The following is a 21,746-nucleotide window of genomic DNA, read 5'->3' on the forward strand; positions in this document are numbered from 1 at the left end:
ACTTCAGCGTAAACAGTAATAATAGACTGCAGTGGCACAGCCTCTCGGAAGGCGAGACAAAAAATCTGCGCCTGTTAAAACAAAAAGATATCCCAGAAGCAGGAAATTTAATATTGTTAATGAAAACAGAAGGAATTATGAGGAATGCTTTCACACAATCGAGTTCCTCATTCAGGATGTATGACCACAGGGACTTTACCAAGGGGTCCTGCTGAATCTTTTTTCTTTCCCCAGTGTGCCTGCAACGCTGTGACCATTCCTGGGCTGCAGCCCATGGTGTATCTGTAACACTTGTGTGTCATCTGTCAGGCACAGCCTCTGCTGCAGAGCGTGGGAGCTTCGGGCCCGTGGGATTTGTGAGGCTGCAGATGCAGGAGTTGGAGTCAGTCAGATTTGTGGCACGGATAGGGGTTTCCCTGGGGTTACAAGAAGTGAGGACTAAGCCCTGAGCGCGCTGCAGGCTGACTCTGCACAGCCTATTCTCACAAGGTGTCCATTTTCAAGGTTTGGATGCGTTTTGGCAGTGGACTTTTCCTTTCAAGCTGATGCTCTGCAGTTTCTCAAGGTTCACCCACAAGTCATAATTATCCTAGGGGATAACAGCACATGGATGCAATGAAGTGCATTCATAAAAATGCTTGTTTTTGCGTTGCTGAGGCTCTAACTGCTTGTTATCTCTGAGCGTGATTTAGAGGGACATAAATGGAGCATAGCATCTCAGCCTTACACGTTCATAACTCCTTCCATCAAAAAATCTTGAAACATTTTACACACAGATGTAACTAGATAGTATGTCCTGCTGTCTGTGTGGCATCTCCAACATTGGTTATCATCATTCTAAACCATGTGCCAAGGTCTAGAGTATTCCCTGAAGTATTCTACATGGGAGGGATACATGTAAACAGAATATCTGATAATCTATGAATGGTTCAGAGGAGTTTAATCAACTGTACAGCTTTAGAATTGGCATTTAAATCCCCCTCACATCTGCTGTTCAAAATAGCCAGCAGCATGTGGGGATGCATTCAGTATGCAATATTCATATGAGTATGTTAATAATAGTATACATTAGCACAGCAGAAAATAAGGTGTGTAACTGCAGAGTGAGTATTTAGAGATTTTGGAGAGAGCACTGGTTAACAGTTAAAGAATAAATTCCTCCATCTCTGTATTACCAGTAGGGGACTTAAATGTTCTGTATCTTCCAGTGTTGAATTCTAAACTAATCCTGAATTTCATGAGTTTTCTTAGGTAGCTTCTATCTCTGGACTCTTTGGACCTACGCTGGTGGTTGTTCTGCTCTGCTGCTTCTCATGTGCTAAGACAGGCATGTAGAAAAAAGAAGGCAGGGCGAGGGGAAGGCAGGAAACACAAGGGAGTTTAATCCCATCCCACAGGAATCACAGCAGCCATTGTTTTGAAGTATTCTGTGGCTTAGAAATTTGTAATGACAGCTCTGGAATTATAGAGTTAATTGTGGAGCAACCATTTTTACAGTTTGTTTTTACCCCACATGGAAAGCTGTAATTTACTCCAAGCAATTAGGCTGGGTTTAATTTTGGTGAGACACAGGCCTGTATTATCCCGTGTAATATACTGTAATCCTCCTGTTAGGTAGGGAGCCAAGTATTCCGTTTGTTTTGGGAGCCAACAAAATTGCCACTTGTCCAGAGTTGTTCTTGGACAGAATTGTGAAAGTGGTAATGTTTTGCTGCTTAAATCAGTTTGGTATTGGTCTTAAAATGACCTGGAGAATTGTGTGTCATTCACTGATCATTATGTACAAGGTGCATGCTTCTTTGCTATTTAACAGCGTGTGAGAGATGTGTTGGAGGACTGGACACTGAGGATACTTTTTCTTTCATGACTGGACCACAAAATCTCATTTTCTTTAGCTTCTTGTCATGCTGTATGATGGTCTGTGAGTGCACACCACTGCCATACTGCCTTTCATGCAATCATAGAATCAACTAGGTTGGAAGAGACCTCCAAGATCATCCAGTCCAAACCCAGCCCTGTCCAGGTAGCTAGACCATGGCACTAAGTGCATCATCCACTCTTTTCTTGGACACCTCCAGGGACGGTGACTCCACCACCTCCCTGGGCAGCCCATTCCAATGCCAATCACTCTCTCTGGCAAGAACTTCCTCCTAACTTCCAGCCTAGACCTCCCCCAGCACAACTTGAGACTGTCCCCTTGTTCTCTTGCTAGTTGCCTGGGAGAAAAGACCAACCCCACCTGGCTGCGACCTCCCTTCAGGTAGTTGTAGACAGCAATGAGGTTAGCCCAGAGCCTCCTCTTCTGCAGGCTAAACAAACCCAGCTCCCTCAGCTTCTCCTCACAGGGCTGTGTTCCAGGTCTCTCACCAGCTTCATCGTCCTGCTGCATATAGGTTTGTCAGTAAAAGATAAGTTTAAAAAGTGAGCTAAAATTTGGTTTTCAGATGCCTTTTCTGTACTTCCTGTCATAGTGGCTTACCAGTCCTTCAGGAAGTCCATTTACCAGTCATAGGTTAGTGTCTGCTGAGGGGCCCTCAGCTGCAAATGGCTTATTTTTTTTAACCTGTGTTCACTGCATATGCAGTCTGCTTTCTGAAGTTATTCTTCTGAAACCTGAGGGGAAGGATGCCCCGGCCACATTTTGTGCCCTACTGACTATAACTAACATCTCAGGCTCAAGAGTTTTTCGTATGTTCTGTCATGTCCTGCTGAAAGCTGCCAGCTTCTGTGGATTTCTTGGCATCTTTACCACTCGTAGGTGCTGCTATTTCTTGAAATCAAAGTTAAAGCATAACAGGCTAATGATGGATCTTGATGAAGTGTGACTTTTTGCCTCCAGCAAACACAAACATGGGACTCACTTTTCCCACTGAAGATGTTAAGCAGCAGTCCTCCCTGAGAGTTTGCAAATTGTCATACTGCATAAGATGTTTCATTTGCTTCCACAGGAGGTATTTTTACTTCTCTACCAGAAGGCTATGAAATATGCAAGCTCATAAAATGTGTTTCAATGATTTTTATACTGGTGTTGAAGAAACAGCTGGATCCACATTCCTGTCTGTAGAGCCCAGTATTGCAATTCCCAGCTCATCATGATGGATTGGGTAATTCCACACTAAGGAATTAACTCAGTGTTTGGATGGGACAGGACTGTACGATTGATTAGCTTTGTTTTGTTACAAATGCCCTCCAAAAAGAATTCTTCTACTCAGTCACTGGCATATATGACCTCTCTTCTTCCCTCTGGAACTGTCTTTGTGCTGGCTATCTTGACCACGGGAACATTCAGGGAGATAGAAGATCTATCAGTGGTGTTCCTGCACATCTTGGTGAAGGAAATAATGAGCAATAATTGATCAATGCTGCTAGGAAGCAGAGTGATAGAGGTGCAAGTTCATGGGGAACAGCAACTGTCTAGTGATTAAAATAGGAGGCTGAGAGCCATGTCTTACCAGTTTGTCCTTGGCTCTACTGTAATCTTCTTATCATTAACCTTGCATTAGTCCTTTCAGTGACATGCCTCCCTCCCCCAGTCCTAAGTCATTTAGGATTGCAGAAGATGGAATTTTTGCCTATGTTCTTGGGTGGAGTGCTCATACCACCTTGCTTTTGGCACTCGTGCTACATGTCTCAGGCTCCCCCCCCATCATCTCTTGCAATCAGGCAAGAGAGATAGATGTCAACCTGACTTTCCTTTCAGTCTTACTCCTGACTTGTGCGCCTGAGTTAGGTTTCTAAAGTAAGGACTATTTCAGCATCTTGATTTGCCAGATAACAGTTAAAGTCACATAAGTCTTCCCAATGTTTATAAACTTGCTGGAAGTCACTAATGGTTTAGTATAAATGCCATGAAATGGTTATAAATTCAGATAGGCTGGTCAGTGGTAAAGCTTTACTTCTTAACTCTATGAAAGTACAGGAGTCCTGTCATTCCCCCACCAGGCCAGAATGGGTGGATGCTAAAAAATATGTTTCTTGAGGAACCTTAGTCCATGTGGCTTCCACTCCATGCCTGCCTTTTGTGCTGTGTGAGCAATGACTAAAGGTCTGGGAACCTGGCTTACAGAAATCTTGATACCATCACGATGCAAGTAACAGCTCAATAATACTGGGAAATATTAGCAATTTGTTCAAGGTCTGGGACAGCTGGGAATTGCTGCCTTTTTGCCACTGCTATTTTATGCTCAGAAAGTCCTGGTGACAAGGCAGAAGCCTAACCACTCTTCTTGCTCTCTCATTTCTTCCTTTCATCCTCTCCAGCAGTAGATCAAGACTATAACCGCAGACTGGTGCCTGTGGTGCAGTGCTCTTGGGGCTACTGTCTCTGTGTGCAGGACCATGCTGATTAAAAGACAAAGTAACCTCAACCACATCAACAAAAAGGGAGGAATTGTTTTTTTGCCCCCTGTGGAATGGAGACCCAAGGGCAGACAGCAGGTCCTGGTGTCTGGAGGAGTTGGCATGGTGGAAGGCCTGTGACTGCCTTTGTAATGTAATTGTTATAATGGTAGGCCAGGGAATTGTAGTAATTCAGTGAAGAACTCCAGCAGTTTCTCCTTGTGGTTCTTGTGTGGTTACAGCAGGAGCTGAAGCATGCCATGGTGCAGAAGAACCATGACTGAGAAAGTGTCTAAGATGACTTTGAGAGCTATGGGCACTGACAGACCACAGGGTGCAAGGGAAGAACTGAACCTTCAGAAGGGCTTCTTCCTCCTTAAAGTGATTGGGGAAGGAGAGGGAGAAAGAGTTACAAAGCAGGTGCAGATCTGGACCAGAGACAAAATCATGGGGACAAAGAGGAGATGTGAGAGGAACATGGTATGCACAGGTCTCACCCTGCATGGACTCAGAAGAACATGAAAGCTCCTCTGTATAGATGTAATCAATAGAGAATTTTCTTGTCTTTCATGAACATTCTTCCCTTCTTTTTGATCATGCTGTATTCACAGTAGGAGTGAAGGAGCTACTGAAACTCTGACTGAGAAGTCATGAGCCAGCATTGGCAAATGGATTTGTAAAATGTCTAGTGCAGCCATGTTTAGACCATGAGAATGTTTAGTGTTCCATGGACCGAGTCTGGAAAGCTGCCTGGTGGAAAAAGACCTGGGAGTGTTGGGCAACAGCTGGCTGAATATGGGCCAGCATGTGCTCAGGTGGCCGAGAAGGCTACCAGCCTCCTGGTCTGTACCAGCCTTCTGGTCTGTATCAGCAATGGCCAGCAGGACCATGGCTGTCATTGTCAGCACTGGTGAGGCTACATCTCAAGTACTGGAGTATGACTTCAGTAATCTGCAAGGGTATGGAGCAGGGACGTGTCTGTGTTGGACTCCCAGCAGAGATGGTGCAGTATTAAGAAGGAGTTGGTGGTAAAAGAGTTAGCTCAGGTGCTGGTAGCAGCTTTTGCACAGCAAAGCTAGATTCAATGTGGGCTGCTAAAACTTTCTGGAGAAGCAGGACTGGTTTGCCTCTGCTGTTGAAGCTAGATTGGTACCAGCCTGTAAAATAAACTGGCCCTGATATGTCTGTGCTACCCCATTGTACCTCCTCCTGTCATTCTGTGGAAGAGAGTGAAGCCGTCTTTGTTTTTAAGGTGATCATTCTGATATACATTCACTTGTATGCTGAGCTGTGGGATGCAGCAACAACCAGTTCAGAGCTTTGTCATCTACGGGTAATAGGTTGGGCCTATGCATCATCATAGCTTCCAAATGGGAGTTACTGATCCAGCTAGGGTCAGAAGTCGTGATTCTTTGCTCCAAATAAGAGCTTTGGTCAATGAACTGTGGAGCCTCTCCAATGTTTTAGGAGGTAGGCAGGCTGGAAGTGATTCTTTTGAAAAGCATCTTCCTTACAGAGAGATTCCCAGTGCTGGGAGTGAAATCCATGAAAGTTTTTGCATGGTATTTCTCATGAAAATGACCAGAGCTGAAAATGCCAAAAAAGTCACTAACACTATTATTTATTTTCAGGAAATTCTAGTATCAATACCTCTGGTTATTTTTGGAGTCAGAGGCAGTAGGCAATGAAGTGTTCAGTGCCTGTTACAGAGGCAAATTCTCTGCCAGTAACCATTTAGTTTGTATTGATCTTGTTGATTGTTTTGTTTTCTTGTTTTGTTTTGAGGTGTTTGTTTTTTGAGAAAAGTAGAATGTTGTTGGCTATGTGCTCCTCTGAGTGGGTTTCTTTTTCATCTAGAGGGGCTTTGCTTGTCTGAGTCCAGGGAGAAAGGTTCCCTTCATGGGATCTTTTTTCTTCCCTCTAGACATTCCTGATCCCTTTGCTTTCACTGTGTCATTTCCAAATAAATTGAAAACACACTTCCTGCTTTTCATAGCATCAGCAACGTTAATACAGTAGGTGACACCTAACGTAGTAGGCAGGTTAAGGAATGGAGAGCATGAGGTAAAGAACTGATGAAGACGCTATGAAAAGTACTTGAAAGGGTATCTAAGATTTATACCAGGTTTATGTTAGAGAGATGAGTTTTTTGGAGTTTTGTCCTGTCTGCCTCTGACAGAAAAGAGGGTTGCTAAATTAGACTGCAAGGATAGGAGAAAATTCAGAATTAGTGAAGATAAGGACTTTGCATCTTCATCTTATCTATGATTTCAAATCAGCTGTGGGTTTCATCTATGGATCACCAATCCCAAGGGTCCTGAAGCTGTAATTCAGACCTTGCAAAACTGTGGAACAAGCTGAAGAAAATCACAAGATCTCAGAAATGAGTGCATTGTTCATTTTCCTCTCAGCTTTTAAAGTATAATTGTGTAGAGTTCTTTACAATCATAGAAGTTCAGAATCGTTATTCAATAACCAAAAAAATAGATTCTCAAGTAGTGGCTTGCCAGGGTCAAGGTCCTCCAGAAGCACTCAAATCTCACAGAAGGAGCAATAAAAACATGGCAGTTGGCAGTGGTTAGCTTTCAGGTGGAGCTAATGTACTAGCTACTAGTTTGGGGTGTGTTTCCCTGGCCATTGGGGGTTCTAGTGAAGCCTGGAGTGGTAATCCACATTAAGGAGATCTGGAGAAAGCAAGTGCCTTAATCTCTGCAAACCCAGTGATAAACTTGTTACTGCCTGCCTGCATATGTACCTCATGGACTGTTCAACTGGGCATCAGATGAACCAGTCATGAGAGCAGAAAACTCCCTACACCAAGGTACAAAATGATCTCTCCATTCTGTTTCCCTTTAAATTCAGCAAGTGTTACAGGAAATCCTGAAAGACCTACTTTTTCAGGTTGCACTTGCTTGCATGTTTGTTTCTCTTGTACTGCACTGTCAAGGCTACTGAAAAGTGAGTCCAATCACTTCTAAGTTTATGGTGTATTCTCATCCTGCAGTTTTCCTGATTAGGCTCAGCAGAAGAAATCCTGATTTAACTCCTAGAAGTCCCAAACTCACCTGGCACAAGCACCTTGTGTTCTGTCACTCACTAGAAGTCTGCAGCAGCAAAAGACATCAAGGAGTGAGCAGGATGTGCAAATACGATGCACCTGGGTAAATGTGAGAATCAGCTCTCAGAGCTGGAGTTCAGAGCGAGCTCTTTCTTTTATCCATGGGAGAAGGCCTCCCTGTCATTGTTCAAGCCTCACTGGATTACATCACTTTCCCCTTGTTTCAGTCCTTCCCCACTTGCCTCCCTCCTTTTATTTACACCCCTTGTTGGGGGGAAGTGTTGGCCGGGGGCTGCCTTAATGGTGCATGCTGATTGCTTCATTCCCTTGCCCCCGCCCCATTGCCTCGCCTCCAGTGCTTTGAAGTGTGCTCAGGTCTCAGGCTCCAGTTCAGAGGTCACTTTGTTTATTTATGCAAAGCTGGCTCATCTGTGAAACAGGGCTTTCAAGGCCTCTGACATCAAAGACTCCAAAGCTGGTCCCATCAAGTCAGAGCAGGGACGAGCCTTGCATCACAACAAATTAAAGCAACTTTGTGAGCCATAAATACTACGGCAAGATTTTTGCTTCCAAAATTGTGCCATGGCTTTGACACGTGGTCGGATGTTCAAAATGTAGTGTTGGCCTGAAAACCAGTCATAGCCTTTGGCTAAAAGATGTCTGTGGGTAAATCAAATCTGATCTTGGCTTGGTAACCACCTGTGAACATTTTCCAGACCATTATACAGAACTTCCTCCCTGTGTTAGTAGCTTTTAAGAGGGAACAGAACAATCCTACTATGGTAATAAGCAGTATCCCAATAATGTGGCACTCTTTGTCCCATGGGATTCACTGAGTGCTTTGTCATTTGATGGTTACATAAAGAAATCTCTTTTCTGCAAAAAATCCAGCCTGCTTTGGGACAGGAAGTGGACCAGAAAGACTTGTGGTAGGCAACATGTATGGAGCTTTGTGCTTTCTGGGATGAGAAAGGGCAATCTGGTCCTGACATCAGTGCTGCTAATCAAGGCCTCATACACTCAGATGTGTCCACTCTCATGCAAAACCAATCCCATGACTGCCCCTTTCATCCTCACCACAGCACCAGCATCTCAGTCCTGTGGCACCTGAGACCTAGAAGCCAGTTTGGAAGGAAAGCCTAAAGCAAGAGAGAGGCAATGGGTGGCGAACAGCTGGGGATGACATTCCTAAACAATGCTTCAGGATCCATCCTGGCCCTATCTCATGTGGTGAGGTGCAGTATTTGGAAGGGAAGGGGCTGCATGAATTTGTACCATGTCTTCAAATCTGTCACCTGATGTGATACCAAAGTCTTTCACTTGGATTTCTTGACCTGCGAGCGTGGTTTGTTACACCACAGAACCGAGCCGTACAGTAAGGACACTTAAATCATGTATGCATTCATAGCCTCAGATACTCGTGACATAAAATTAGTCAATGACTATTTTTCAAGGCAGGTTTTCCACTTCATCTTCCAACTGGCTGCTTTCCTAAGCCTGTGATACTGTCCAAGAAGTCCAGTACAGGATGACCTTCCAATATAGGTCACAGAAAAGGGAGCTTGTAGGAAACTTCAGCAGCTTGTCCTTCGTAGCACTGCCTCTTGCGGTAATGTGCTGGCAGCAAAGCTGGCAGTTCTGCAGAGCTGGTCTCTGCTGCCTTTGGCTGCAGGCTGATTTTTTCTCTATGTACTTACCACTCTGACCTGCCTGCCTCTGGAGGAGGTGACAAGAGCACGAGTAGGCAACCAGCTTATTAGGTAATTTCTGAGTATAGCTAAGACTCATGTGATATCTGCTGCTAACTCATTTCTTTTGTGTGCTGGCCACACACAGCTGACCGTGGCTAATTATTTTCATGTCCACTCTCTAAGAAGAATACTGCTAAGCCAGGTGCATTTGTGAAGCATGGGGTGAAACGCAAACAGCAAGTCTTAAGGTCTGGCATGGCATCCAGGGAAGCCTCTGGGTTTGGATGGAGAGTGAGAGGAAGGTGGGAAGGGGCAATCAGCTGGACTGAGCTGAAGGAAGAGCAGTGTGTGCTGCTGCACAGGAAGCTCTCTTTTGCCCTCAAAAAACACAGGGCAGTGTGTCTAAGTCCAGGCAAAACTGTGATGAAGTAACCATGAGGAGAGGAGAAGAGGGGCACAGGGGGACAAACCACTGTGGCCTTGGAGCCAATGCTCTTCAGGGACAGCAGCAAGCCAAAGCAGAGCATGTGTGGGCTTGAATTGCCCCATGTTGAAGAGAGGAGGCGATTTCCAAGGCAGCAGAAGCTGCCATGAGGATGAGCTTAAACACATTCTCCTTACACAGAGACTATGCACAGGTTTATGCACTAAGCAGTTTAAGCACAGCCTGACTACTAAAACAATTGTAAAGAGCAGCTCTACTGTTTACACTTTTGGGGGGGAGCACGCTTATGTTTTTCCTCTTGGCTGCAGAGATTACAGGAAGAAATTTCCTCTCATGAAACCTTTTCCTTGTGGATTTTAGGAGTTGAGCATTTGGAGATATTTATTCCTTAGGTTGGATGTTTCTCATTTCTCCTGATTTAAAAGAAAAAATCACACCATTGCAAAGCAGTTCCTTCTTGAGGTGACCTTGTTCCCAGTCTTACTTGACCTGTCTCTGAAAATCAAACTTCAGGCAGTTCAGTACACTAGCTGGAAGCTGGGTAGCTCTTGATCGTTATCTTCACCTAGCTGCCATAGGGTGCTGTGCCACTTGTAGAGTGCAAAAGTAGCCTAGGAAGAGCCATGCTTTGCTGTGCACTTGTAGGTGCACAAAGACCCTCAAGTGGACCTCCCTCCTCATTGCTATAAGGATGCTCTGAGCTGAGCCCTTGTGCAGTACAGGTCACTGGAGGGTGAGCAAACCTCACATTTGGGCGTGCACAGATGTGCAGCCACCATCATCACCTGGGCTGAGAACAGTGCTCAGAGCACTCTCCTGCTCCCTCATCCCTCAAGGAGACTTTGTAGGTGACCTTATTACAGCAACAACTTGAGGTGAGGGCTGCTGAAGAGGTGAGGGGTTAGCCATTGGTAATGTCAGCTTCTCCTAGAGACCTTGATGCTGCTCTGTGGTAGTGCTCCAAACAAGTAGAGTAATAAAGGGAGAGTGTTGTTAACACAGATAGATGGATGATCTCAAATAAAAAAGAAAAATCGACCAGGAGTAGTTTTTTTTCAAATCAACATTCCTTTTTTTTCCAGCTAGAGCAGTGCATGCAGCATCATCCCTTGAGAGCTCATTTGACCCCAGACCTGCTTGTTCCCCTGATTTTGTAAGGAAACTGAGAGACAAATTAGTGGCTGTAATTGCCAAGCTTGTGGTTTCTGTGACTGATCATGTAAGCCTTCTCCCACCTCCTAGCTTTAATTATCTCTAATTTTGATTTATACCATTATTTGCATAGAAGGTGCAATTGATCAGCTCTTGCTAGGGAACAGCAACCTGTAAACATAAACTAAGAGGCTTTTGTCAGCTGTTAATGGAAACATTGATTAATCCTTCATTGCTTTGGTAACCTGCTGGAAATCTCACAAAACTACCAGGCTCTAAGTGCCAAGATGTGAGTGCAAACTCTTGTTACCTTACTGCTGTGCTTCGGGAGATTTTGACACCTTCCCTTTCCTTTCCTTTGCAGATGATGCCAGCTCAGGAAAGGAAAGCCAGGCACCTGAAGGCTCCAATGGAGAATATGAAGATCATTCTGGGAAGCAGTGGGGTAAGGAGCAATGTGTGGGTTTGGGTTTCCTCAGTGCTTGGGTCAGCGCTGCTCCTGTGGCACATTTCTCAGTTGCTGAGGAAAAGGCAGAGAGACTGGAATGAGCTCTCCCTACAGATGGTCTAACAATAAACAGAGTGTCAGCTGAACATGTTGGTGTGAATGGATCCCATCCAAGGGTCCTTCTGCAAAACAGCCTGTGCTTCACTCTAGGCCCCTTGCCATGTGCCCCAGCATGGTTCTCCATTGCATTTGTTTTTCTGGGCAGTGACTTGTGCGTGTGCAGGTATTACAGCTTGCACAGACTCTGTATAAAAGGCAGATTGACTTCTACAGCAATGTTTCCAAAAGCCTTCAGTGCCAATGTAATGCTGCTCCCACTGAGGACAAATGGCAGGTCTGACTTCAGGAGAATTAGCATTAGGCCAAAGCTGAGTAGAGATGGAGTTTCTGTCTTGCAGTGCTCTTCCTAGGCAGGGACACCACCAAACCCTTCTGAAATACTGCTGTGGAAGCAAGGTAAAGGGAAGGGGAGAGCTTGAAGTCGCTCACTTGACTCTTCGCTCTGCGTGGGTTGTGTGATTTTCTTGTCTCCAATCTGCAACGTTAGTCCTAGCCCAGGAATCCCAGCTGGTGAGGGTCCACCCCAACCTGGACCTACAGTTCCTCATCTCAGAGTAAATAACTGCCATGTTAGAGAATAGCTGCTCAGACCCACTTCACAGCTGGGTTTTAAGCCCTCCATACACCTTGCAGACATGTACTCAATTTCCACAATGCCAGCCCTTATCAGCACGTCTCCCTCAGCTCAGACTTAGACTTTGGCATGTCACTGCTCACAACCTGCAGCTCTGACAGGGTTAATTGTCTCTGTGAGAGGGGGGGCTGGTTTTGCTGGGAGGGGGGACTCCTCTTGCAGCAGATCCCCAGGGCAATACCCAGCAATTTATGCACCATGACCTGTGGAATGGGCTAGTATGTCACATTTGCTGCTCAGCTGTCATGGCAAGGACTTCCAGTGCCAGAGTTGCTCCAGTTCATTAGATTACAGATGAAAGCCTCTGTGTGCAGAGTAAAGCATTTCTGAGCAAGAGTTTGAAATAACATAAAATGACTGAGACCCAGTGTGACAGGCAAGGAGGGGTAAGGAAAGGCCAAAGAGGCAAATGGCTTCCCCTGCTGAAAAGGACTGTGAAGAGAGTGGGTTGTCAAAGGGTGTCTTCTGAGAGGCAGGGAAGTTAGGCAAGTCTGCAGGGGGCTAAGGACTAAGGGATATGTTGGCAGACCTTGGAGGGCAATGGCTGCCATTCCCCAGTGGCTGAGGAGAAGAAGCTGCAGACCAGGCTCCCCGACCCAGCAAAGCTCCACTATATGCACATCCCAGAGCTTCTGGCCCTCAGCTCTGGGCAGCAGGGCTGGCTATCTAGGAGAGATTCTGCCAGGTGGGGACCTTGCTGTTAGAAATGCTGATTTCCTTGCTAGGATAAGGTGACTATCTGAACTGGAGATTCTGTTCACCAGCAGCTGTTGCTTCAGTTATCTCCATTTTGGGGATGGACTGGTATGAGGGGTCTTCTAATAATGAACTCAAGGGGCTTTTACTGAATCTTTCCATTTCTTTGCTTTTTTTGGGCCTTTCGTTGTGAGTGTTTCATGAATTAATGTTGACTGAATGGCATACATGTAGTAGTATACAGAGTCTGGCACACTTACAAGACTTCCCCAGATTTTGAAATTGTATTGATGCTTCTTAAGTCCCATCCTTAAAGCCAGTGAGACCTAAGGGGCAAAACATCCTCAGAAAATGAAGCTTCACTTGACCAGGCTGAGCAAATGGTCAGCCTGACAGAGATCTGGGGTTATCTCTTTGGTCTTGGCTGGCAGCGTGCATGTGTGGCATGGACTACACTAGCACTGACCATGTAATCACAGTGTAAATGCTAACATGACCTAAGTGTGATTGCATTATGGGAACTTATTTTGCCTTCAACTGCAAATAGTGCCGTTTTGGAATTCTTTTGTGGGGTGGTCTGATGCAAGGGCCTTACAGATACTGAGGAATTCCCTGGCTGTGCTATGCAGAAGGCTGTCGTGGCCACAGCAGACATGCAAATGCGTCAGGCTGGATGGTGTCTCCTTTCTAGGAAAAGTGGTTTGGGCCAATGTGAGAGGTGTACTAGTACATATGGGGCTGCTGGGCACCTGCCAAGCAAACCTGCCCCTAACCCCTGACGGCAGCATCCTCCTTTGCATTCCCCTCGCTCACCACAGTCTGTTTTTCATGCCTGTTGCAGCCCGGCCCAGGTTCACGCAGCCTGCCAAGATGAGGCGCAGAGTGATCGCCCATCCTGTGGGCAGCTCCATCCGCCTGAAGTGCGTGGCCAGTGGGAACCCACGGCCTGACATCACATGGCTGAAGGACAACAAGCCCCTCACACCCCAAGAGATTGGGGAGAACAAGAAGAAGAAGTGGACGCTGAACCTGAAGAACCTGAAGCCAGAGGACAGTGGGAAATACACCTGCCGAGTGTTTAACAGAGTTGGAGAAATCAACGCGACCTACAAGGTTGAAGTCATCCGTAAGTGCAGCCTCTGGGGTGGAGGGGGCAGAAAGAGAGCTGTGAGAGCAGGGCTGGCTGAGTGAAGAGAGCTGGCAGGTGTGCAGAAATAGGAAAGTGGTAAAAACATCATCAGAGACAGAGAAAATATTATTGAAACTCTAGAATAAACCTAACACCAGGCGAAGAGAGAGAGTGGCAGCAATACAATTTAGTAGCTGAAGTGAGGAGAGATTCTTGGGCAACAGTCGTCTGCATGGTGAAAGTTCACATTGCCCAGTTCAGTCTTATGCTGCCAACAGACTGAATTTAAGGGCAGACAGAACTGAGAAGGCCATTTCATGTAGCCCAGAGGAAAGGTGAAAGGATTTAGGATGACCTCGATTAACAGGGTGAAACCAATCAGCTGAAGATTTACTCTGTTTGACTGTAGTAGGAGGCCTACTGTATTAGAGAAGTCTGCTACGGGAATTAGCAGAAATCTTGAGTGATTATCCAGACAAGGCTTCGGGGCCAGATTTAAAACATATTTGGCCATCTGAAAGTTCAGGTGGGTGCAAATGAGATACTGTGTCTTTTCTGCCTACAGAGATTTAAAGACTCAACCCTCAGAAGATGAGCTGTGGGGGATTAACCTGCATTGTGGTTGGGCAGAGCAAGTTGCTCTTGTTACTGTCAAGTTGTTCTGATTCTTGGTCTCTAATCTCCTCTTTCCCCTGCTATTACTGATGATAACTGTACTCGAATCCTACCTAAGTCTACCAGAGAAGAGATTCTTAAATCATTGTGCTTCATCCATGACATCGTCATTAGTTGTCATGGAAATGATTACAAAGCTGCCAACTTAAGAAAGTGGAGAAGATGAGCTTGAGTGGAGGGAAGATTGAATAACCTTCATTACTGAGGAGCAGGGGCATGGAGGACACATGGCAAGCATGTAGTTTGTCTGTCTGTGCATACATTTTAGCATGAGAAGGTTTATTACAGTGTCAAAGATTGTTCTTAAAGGTAAAGATCTGTTCTCTGATAAGTCCTTTCTCTAGAATCACAAGAATTAAAAGCATATGTGGGGAGCTCATTGGGCTCCAAAGGCACAAACCTGCTGGACATCTGGGATTGATAAAGATGCAGCTGTGTGGAGATAGTAAAAACATATGTTTACACTAAAACCAGAAGCAGAGACAGGGAAATGAATCAAGCCCCATCCTAATGGCAGCTGTGGCATTTTCACTTCATCAAAACCAGACAGCACCAGGAACAAGCCCTTTTCTGTGTCTTGTTTATCTTGTTTTTTATCAACTTAAAGATGTATGTAACCTTTGTTTTCACTAGCTTTTGCTGGCCAGGAGTGAAAACAGTAACCAAAGCTGGAACCAGAGTCGAGGAGATAAGGGCATTAAGCAGTTTTCAGATGTCTTTCTATTTTTAACATCATTCTGTGGAGTATTACAGGTTTTATTCAATTTCCTCCTTTTTTTCTCCCACTGAGGCTCCGCTGCTAGGTTCTGCTTATCTGAGACTCAGTCTCCCCATCTGTGATTCTTGCTCATGGTCCCAAGGCAAAGCCCGTAGAGACCACTGTGGTATTTTTGTTTCTCGAGCACATCTTTAGCGCCTTCATTGTTAAAAGTATCCTAGTCCTTCAGAGAGGATCCATTGTTCCTTCCTCTTGCTCTAAAGCTAGTATAAGGGGAGCTGCTTTGTTCTACGCTTAGTCCAACAGTGTTTGCCCTCAGAAGCAGCTGATGATTGCCAGCAGTTACCACCCACTATGATACTGTAATTTCTCTCTGTGCATAGGAGAGAGAGGTTTGCCGGACCTTCTTGTTTGTAAACTTCATGAGCGACCTGAGAGAGCAGAGACACAGCAAAACCTTCTGTAGGAGAGTTGTAGGACACTATTTGCTTGCAGTTACTGGAGTTGTTCACTGTAGATAAGAGAGGGATGAAGAAAATCTTCAAAATGCAAGGGCCTAGAGAGAGAGTAACCTCTTTTGCAGGTCTGATGCCCAGAGAGTAACTTCCTTCTTAGTAAAGGAAGATTCAGGATGAGCATGGCAAAAGGCTTGCTAAGCCTCAGACAGTTGAGGATTGTCTGGAGAAGCTGGAGAGCATCTACCTTAGAGGCCTTGGAGGAGGCTGGGGAAGTTTCTGCCAGGAGAGGCTTGCAAAGTCAGGGGAGAGGCTTGGACTAGACAATTATTTTGCATGCCTCTTACACCTTTTTTCCTCTGTTTTTGCAATCATGAGTTAATGAGATTGGCAAAGCCCTTTTCCATGGAGCTGCCTGTGTTTTTTGTGCAGAGAGGACGAGGTCGAAGCCCATCCTGACAGGGACGCATCCTGTCAACACCACGGTGGACTACGGTGGGACCACCTCCTTCCAGTGCAAAGTACGGAGTGACGTCAAGCCTGTCATCCAGTGGCTGAAGAGGGTGGAGTATGGCACTGAGAGCAAGTACAACTCCACCATCGATGTTGGGGGACAGAAGTTTGTTGTGCTGCCCACAGGGGAGGTCTGGTCCCGCCCTGATGGCTCCTACCTGAACAAACTGATGATTACTCGAGCCAAGGAGGAGGATGCAGGGATGTACATCTGCCTGGGGGCCAACACTATGGGCTACAGCTTCCGCAGCGCCTTTCTGACGGTCCTGCCAGGTGAGTTCTACCTTTCCCTCTCCACCTGAAGCCACAGAATCCACAGCATGATGTTTATTAATGCAGATCCTGTTGCCCACTGGGTTCCGTGGCTCTCTGTGTGTTGTGCTGATTTAGGCAAGCCCAATTCCACTAAAAATGAATGAGAGGGATTAAATCATCTCTGATTTACATCATTCCCTGTTGGAAACTCCTTTTTCTCTCTTCTTGGGGAATAATGATTCTAGCAAGGTGAAATAACTTGAATGAGCTGTGTAGAGGAGGAGGAGAAAGGAGAGGATACTGCAGTTGGAGGCACCACATCATTTCAGCAAGAGGGTGCAGGGAATGAGGAGAGCACTGAAGAGCAGCACAGTTTAGAACCTTATTATCTTATGTTTCCCTTTTAGTCTTGCTCTTATTTCTATTGCTTTACTGGTAAAGGGAAACAATGATACAGGCCCACAAAATGAGAGAAGAGTAAAACCTGTTCCAGTCACAAGGAAAGGAAAGAAACGAGTGTGGGAGAATTATTACTTAAATCCTTACCCAGTAAGGTAAGGTCACCCTGGTACCAAACTTCTGCTTCCTTCTGTCCCTAGGCCTTAGGACTGGTGACCATGTCCAGCTGGGGTTGCATCAATGTGTTTGGGGCACACCATCCTCTCTTTGCCTCCTAACTGTGCAGTCCTGCCCTGAGAAATGTTTTTTCACTTCAGAAGGACATTTCTTTCTGCCTTATCTTGCCATGTCAATCTAGCTTCAGATCCATCAGTAACACAGCTAAGAGAGGGCAGGAACTGGTGCTACTAACAGGGCACTTCAGCTCCCATGTCTCTTGCAACATCTTCATTCAAGACACAAATCATTGACTCTCCCAGGCTGTTATCACTGGTGTCCTGCATAAGTAGTGGGGAAGATGCTCGTGACTCTTGTAACTGAGGCAGTTTGGCTGTTTCTGCTCACCACCAAAGCTCTGCATCTCAACAGCCATCAAGAGTCCCTAGCTTGAATTTAGTCCCTGACAGCAGGTTGCCAAATAGGAGCATGTTCTGGATGTCTTCTTCTGTATCACTTAGATTTCTGTTTGAACTCAGTCTAGCAAGCCTGTCAGTCCCAAGCAAAGTTTGCATGGGTGGGATATAGCTCATCCTCCAGGAATTTCTGACCTGTCAGAGTCTGATCCAGCTCCCACTGACATCAGTGGGAAATTTCCACTGATTTAACTGGGACTATCATGAGGCCTCATACCAGAACCAGAACCTGCAGACCTGTTGCTATTGGCAGTGACAGAGAAGGACAACTCAGCTTGCCCTCAAAGGTAAAGCTGTGGCTGCAAGGCCATGAATTAGCAAAGCACCATTTTGCTCATAAATCTGTCAGATTTGATACAGCTTTAAATAGCAGCATGGCTGAATATCAAAACACTTTGCTTTCAGCCTAGGGTAGGATTTATGCCAACCAAGATGAAGGCCGTTGGTTTCATGGCCAGTTGATGGGGCAGCTCTCTGATCCTGGCTTGCATTGAGCAGGGCCCTGGACCAGGTGACCTCCAGACTCACCTTCTAGCCTTACTGATTCTGTAATTTCCAGTGTTGGTGAATCTAAGTTTTGTCTGTTAAGGTCAGCAGTGTAGTTCCTTCTGACTTCGAAGAAACCACATGGTACATATTCAATATTTCAAACAAGCCCTAGGATTATTTGTCAAGGAGAGAAAAAAAGGCATTAGTGTCTTAAGTTTGGGTTGAAAGTTCAGTGGTGTAGATTTGACTAACATATTGGGCAATATGGGTTGCCTGCAGGTTTCCAAGTTTCTTGAGTGTCTCCCTGCAAGCTGAATTCTGTGACCAAGTATTTTTCAGGGCTTTGGAAGTCCCAGCTGGTAGCTATCTAGTCCAGAAATCAAGAGATCAAGCTTAGCAACTGAAGTGGTTACTCAGGGCTGTCAATAGCAGAAAGAGGAAGTGGGGAGCTAAGTGTGAAAGGTGCTCTCTGAAGCATCTTATCTCCACTGACAGCTGAATTTCTGGGAGCATGGAAAGCAGAGTAGTTACCTAACATCACACACTGGCTTTGCCCTCGTTGCTTGGCCTGGCAAGGCTACCAGACAGCCTGTGCAGAAGCCAGCCCAAGTGTGACATCTGTTCTGAGTGCACATTGCCTACTTTTAATTAACTCTTTCTGTCTCTCTCCTGTCTAGACCCCAAGCCTCCAAGTGCACCTGTGCCCCCTTCCTCTGCCAGCAGCCTGCCCTGGCCAGTGATCATTGGTATCCCTGCCGGAGCTGTCTTCATCTTTGGGACAATACTCTTGTGGCTTTGCCAGAGCAAGAAGAAGCCCTGCTCCCCCCCAGCTGCTGCCCCTGTGCACCGGCAGCAGCCCCGGGACAGGATCTGTGTCTCCCAGGTCCCCGACAAAGACTGCATCTCCTCCATAAACTATGAGGAATACGTTGCCCAGCAGCAGCATTTGCTGGCCCAAGGGCCTGCTCTGGCCCCAGCCATGGCATCCAAGATGTACCCAAAGATCTACACAGACATCCACACCCACACCCACTCGCACGTGGAGGGCAAGGTTCACCAGCACCAGCACATCCAGTACCAGTGCTAAGAGGCGGCTGTGCACAGTAGCTCCCTTGGGCTTTTCCTTGTGGTACCTCAGAAGAGACTGCTCCAGGTCAGCTCACGCTGTCAGCAGCAGGCAAAGCAGGCAGGAAAGATGATATATAATTTTAAATCTCTATATACATATCTATAAAATTGTATATGCGTGTGTATGTGTGTATATATATGTGTATATATCTATATCTATCTAAATATATATATATATATATATAATAGAGAAAGACAGAGAGAGAAGAGATTTTTTGTTGTTGTTTTAAAATAATTATTGCAATCAGGACATAGTTGAGGAATAATGAAGGAATTCCCAACCCCAGCAGAGAGTCAACCATCTTCAACAGCAGAGCCTTCCCAGATTCTTTAATCAAGGTGGCAACAAGTGAGATGGGACACAGTGATGTGAAGCACCACCTCCTTCCTCGTGTAACTGAAAGGAGTGAGAAGAGCAAGGAGATGACTGTGGTGCTTTTCTAGATGGGCACTGCTGTTCCTGAGCCTGCTGCCCAGCACTTAACTGCAGTGGGGAGCCCCTAGACCTGTCCTGCTCCAAATGACTCGATCTCTAAAGTACCTGAGATTTAATGCCAAAGCACCAGGAAACATAAACAGTTCACAAGCAAAACAACACTAAGGAGTCTGGAAATTTTGATTATTTGATTTCACAGCATGAAATGCCTAATGCTTCTCAGTCATGGTCATTGATCTCAAGTGCTCACCAAGCTGGCTGGTTGGATTTCTGCAAGTTGAAGGTGTGATGTTTCCCATGGAGAGTTGTGCAGGTCAGACCACGAATGCTCTGCTCCCCTAGTCCTAGGACTCGGTGCCACTGCCACGTAAAAGGAAAGAACAACATTGTACAGAACGCCTTTATATTTATATTTAAGAAATAATAATAAAAATAATAATAATAATAATAATAATTGAACTGCTGATGGTGAAGAAAGCAACACACGCTGTCCTCTGATGGCTCGCAGTGACAAGCTACTGGATTTTCTACATCAATGCAAAATATGTGAGAAAAATAGGACAAAAATTAGTAAGAAACAAAGAGAATGAAATAATCTTGTTGGGAAAAAAATGCTTCTGAGAAATATTCACCTAGATTGTGTGTGGTTGTCCCCTCCCTTCAGATAAGTGTTGGAAATGATACAACTTTGTTGCAGTTCAAATGATGTTGCAAAGAGAAAGAAGAGAAAATAAATAAGGACCATATTAAATGGACTGGAAGTGAGTCCAATTGCAAATGTAAAACCTCTGTAATTCTATATAGAGTTTAAACAGAAGTTCTGTATATTTAATTTATTTTGTTAAACAAAAAAATGTATGATATTTTCCTCAAAACAGGCATTTCTATATGTATTTTTGATCAAAGAAAATAAAGATTTGGGGTTGGTTTTTTTTCCAGGTTCTGTAGCTGCCATCCTCACAAGATGCTCATTATAGCACATGACCACCTGTAATTCTCTCAAGCTGAAGGTCATCTGTCTCTGTGCCTTTTTATACTAGCCAGGTGTCACCATCTAACATCATCTTGGGTACCACTGGTGCCACCCTTTCCATTAGAAACTGACTTCTTCCACTTATTCACTTCTTCTCATGGAGCCCTTGTTCTCCTCAGCAGCAAAGTTCTCTGCTGATAGGGAAATCTGTTTCACTGCTTTGCTTGGTTGGTTTTGGGGTTCTTTTATTTTTCTTTTGAGGGGGAGGAAGGCAGTTGCAATTGTTGCTGGAAAGCAGCTCTGTGGAGAAAGATCTGGGTGCCCCGATGGACAACAGGATGGCCATGAGCCAGCATGAGTCCAGTGGTGTCCTGGGGTGCATCAAAGAAGCATGTGGCTAGCAGGTCGAGGGAAGTGCTTCCTTAGTCTAAATAAATTGGGCCAGGTGCTGCTCATGACTGAATTTGTTTTACTTCAGCGTGACAAGAGTTAGGCTCATCTTCGCTCATGAAGAGAAGGTGTTTAACAAAAGACATGGTCTTGCCCTTAGCTGCTGACCCTGCTTTGACTACAAGTGGGTTTTATCCCATATATCTGTGTACACGTGCATATAGGCATAGCGCTGTATGTGCCAGGCTGTGATAGAGAGGCTGTTACCTTTAATGCTGTGAGGCTTCGAAGATCACATCCAGGCTGGATGAGGCCCTGAGCAGCTAAGTCTAGTTGAGAGATGTCCCTATGGCAGGGAGGTTGGAGTAGATGACCTCTGAGGTCTCGTCCAACCTAATCCATTCTCTGAATTTTAGGCTTAAAGTTGTTTTCCTTACAGAGCAAAGATGTTCTTCTGTGCCAGTTTGTGTGTGCCATGTTTAAGCTTTGCAGGGACAATCTCTGGAAGATTGGCCCCTTTCAAACTAAATTCTCTCAAACATGGAAAATATAAAGAGTTACCTGGTAACAGGACATCCAAATGAGACAGGATGAGCATATGCCTATGTAATAAAAAAGAAGAGGAATACAAGCCTGGAATTGTGTTAATAGTCCATAGAGTGCTGGAAACTTGCTGTGGTTTGAAGGGAAGGATGCCTGAGGGTGTGCCTGTGCGTGGCTGGCTGTCAGCAGACACCAGGGCTACTGCTGGCAAAGTGAAGCAGGCAGCACTGCAGAGCTACCTTTGCTCCACGGCTTGTGCTGATTGTTGGTGCTGTGACTCTAGCAGAAGCATGACTTCTTAAAATGATTTGGAAAAGATGTCTGGGTTTTAGCAAAAAGGGACTGGTTTTGGTCTCTTTGTCATTGGAGCCAAATGTGGTAGTTGCATCAAGAGCCAAACTGCAATTGGCAAGATGAAATTCTGGGGTC

At 45.4% G+C, this 21,746-nt stretch overlaps 1 protein-coding gene across 1 annotated transcript in view; it reads left to right on the forward strand.

Moving 5' to 3' along the window:
- FGFRL1 (fibroblast growth factor receptor like 1) overlaps positions 1-20,355 on the forward strand; it is a 150,026-nt gene extending 129,671 nt beyond the window's left edge. Inside the window, exons 3-6 of the mRNA XM_064151518.1 lie at positions 11,049-11,129; positions 13,424-13,708; positions 15,992-16,345; positions 18,525-20,355. Of these exons, the coding sequence (XP_064007588.1) occupies positions 11,049-11,129; positions 13,424-13,708; positions 15,992-16,345; positions 18,525-18,934 (1,130 nt within the window). The 3' untranslated portion in view covers positions 18,935-20,355. The remainder of the gene's footprint in view (positions 1-11,048; positions 11,130-13,423; positions 13,709-15,991; positions 16,346-18,524) is intronic.
- The last annotated feature ends 1,391 nt before the right edge of the window (positions 20,356-21,746 follow it).

The sequence above is a fragment of the Pogoniulus pusillus genome, chromosome 11 (genome assembly GCF_015220805.1).
Source record: "Pogoniulus pusillus isolate bPogPus1 chromosome 11, bPogPus1.pri, whole genome shotgun sequence".
NCBI lineage: Eukaryota > Metazoa > Chordata > Aves > Piciformes > Lybiidae > Pogoniulus > Pogoniulus pusillus.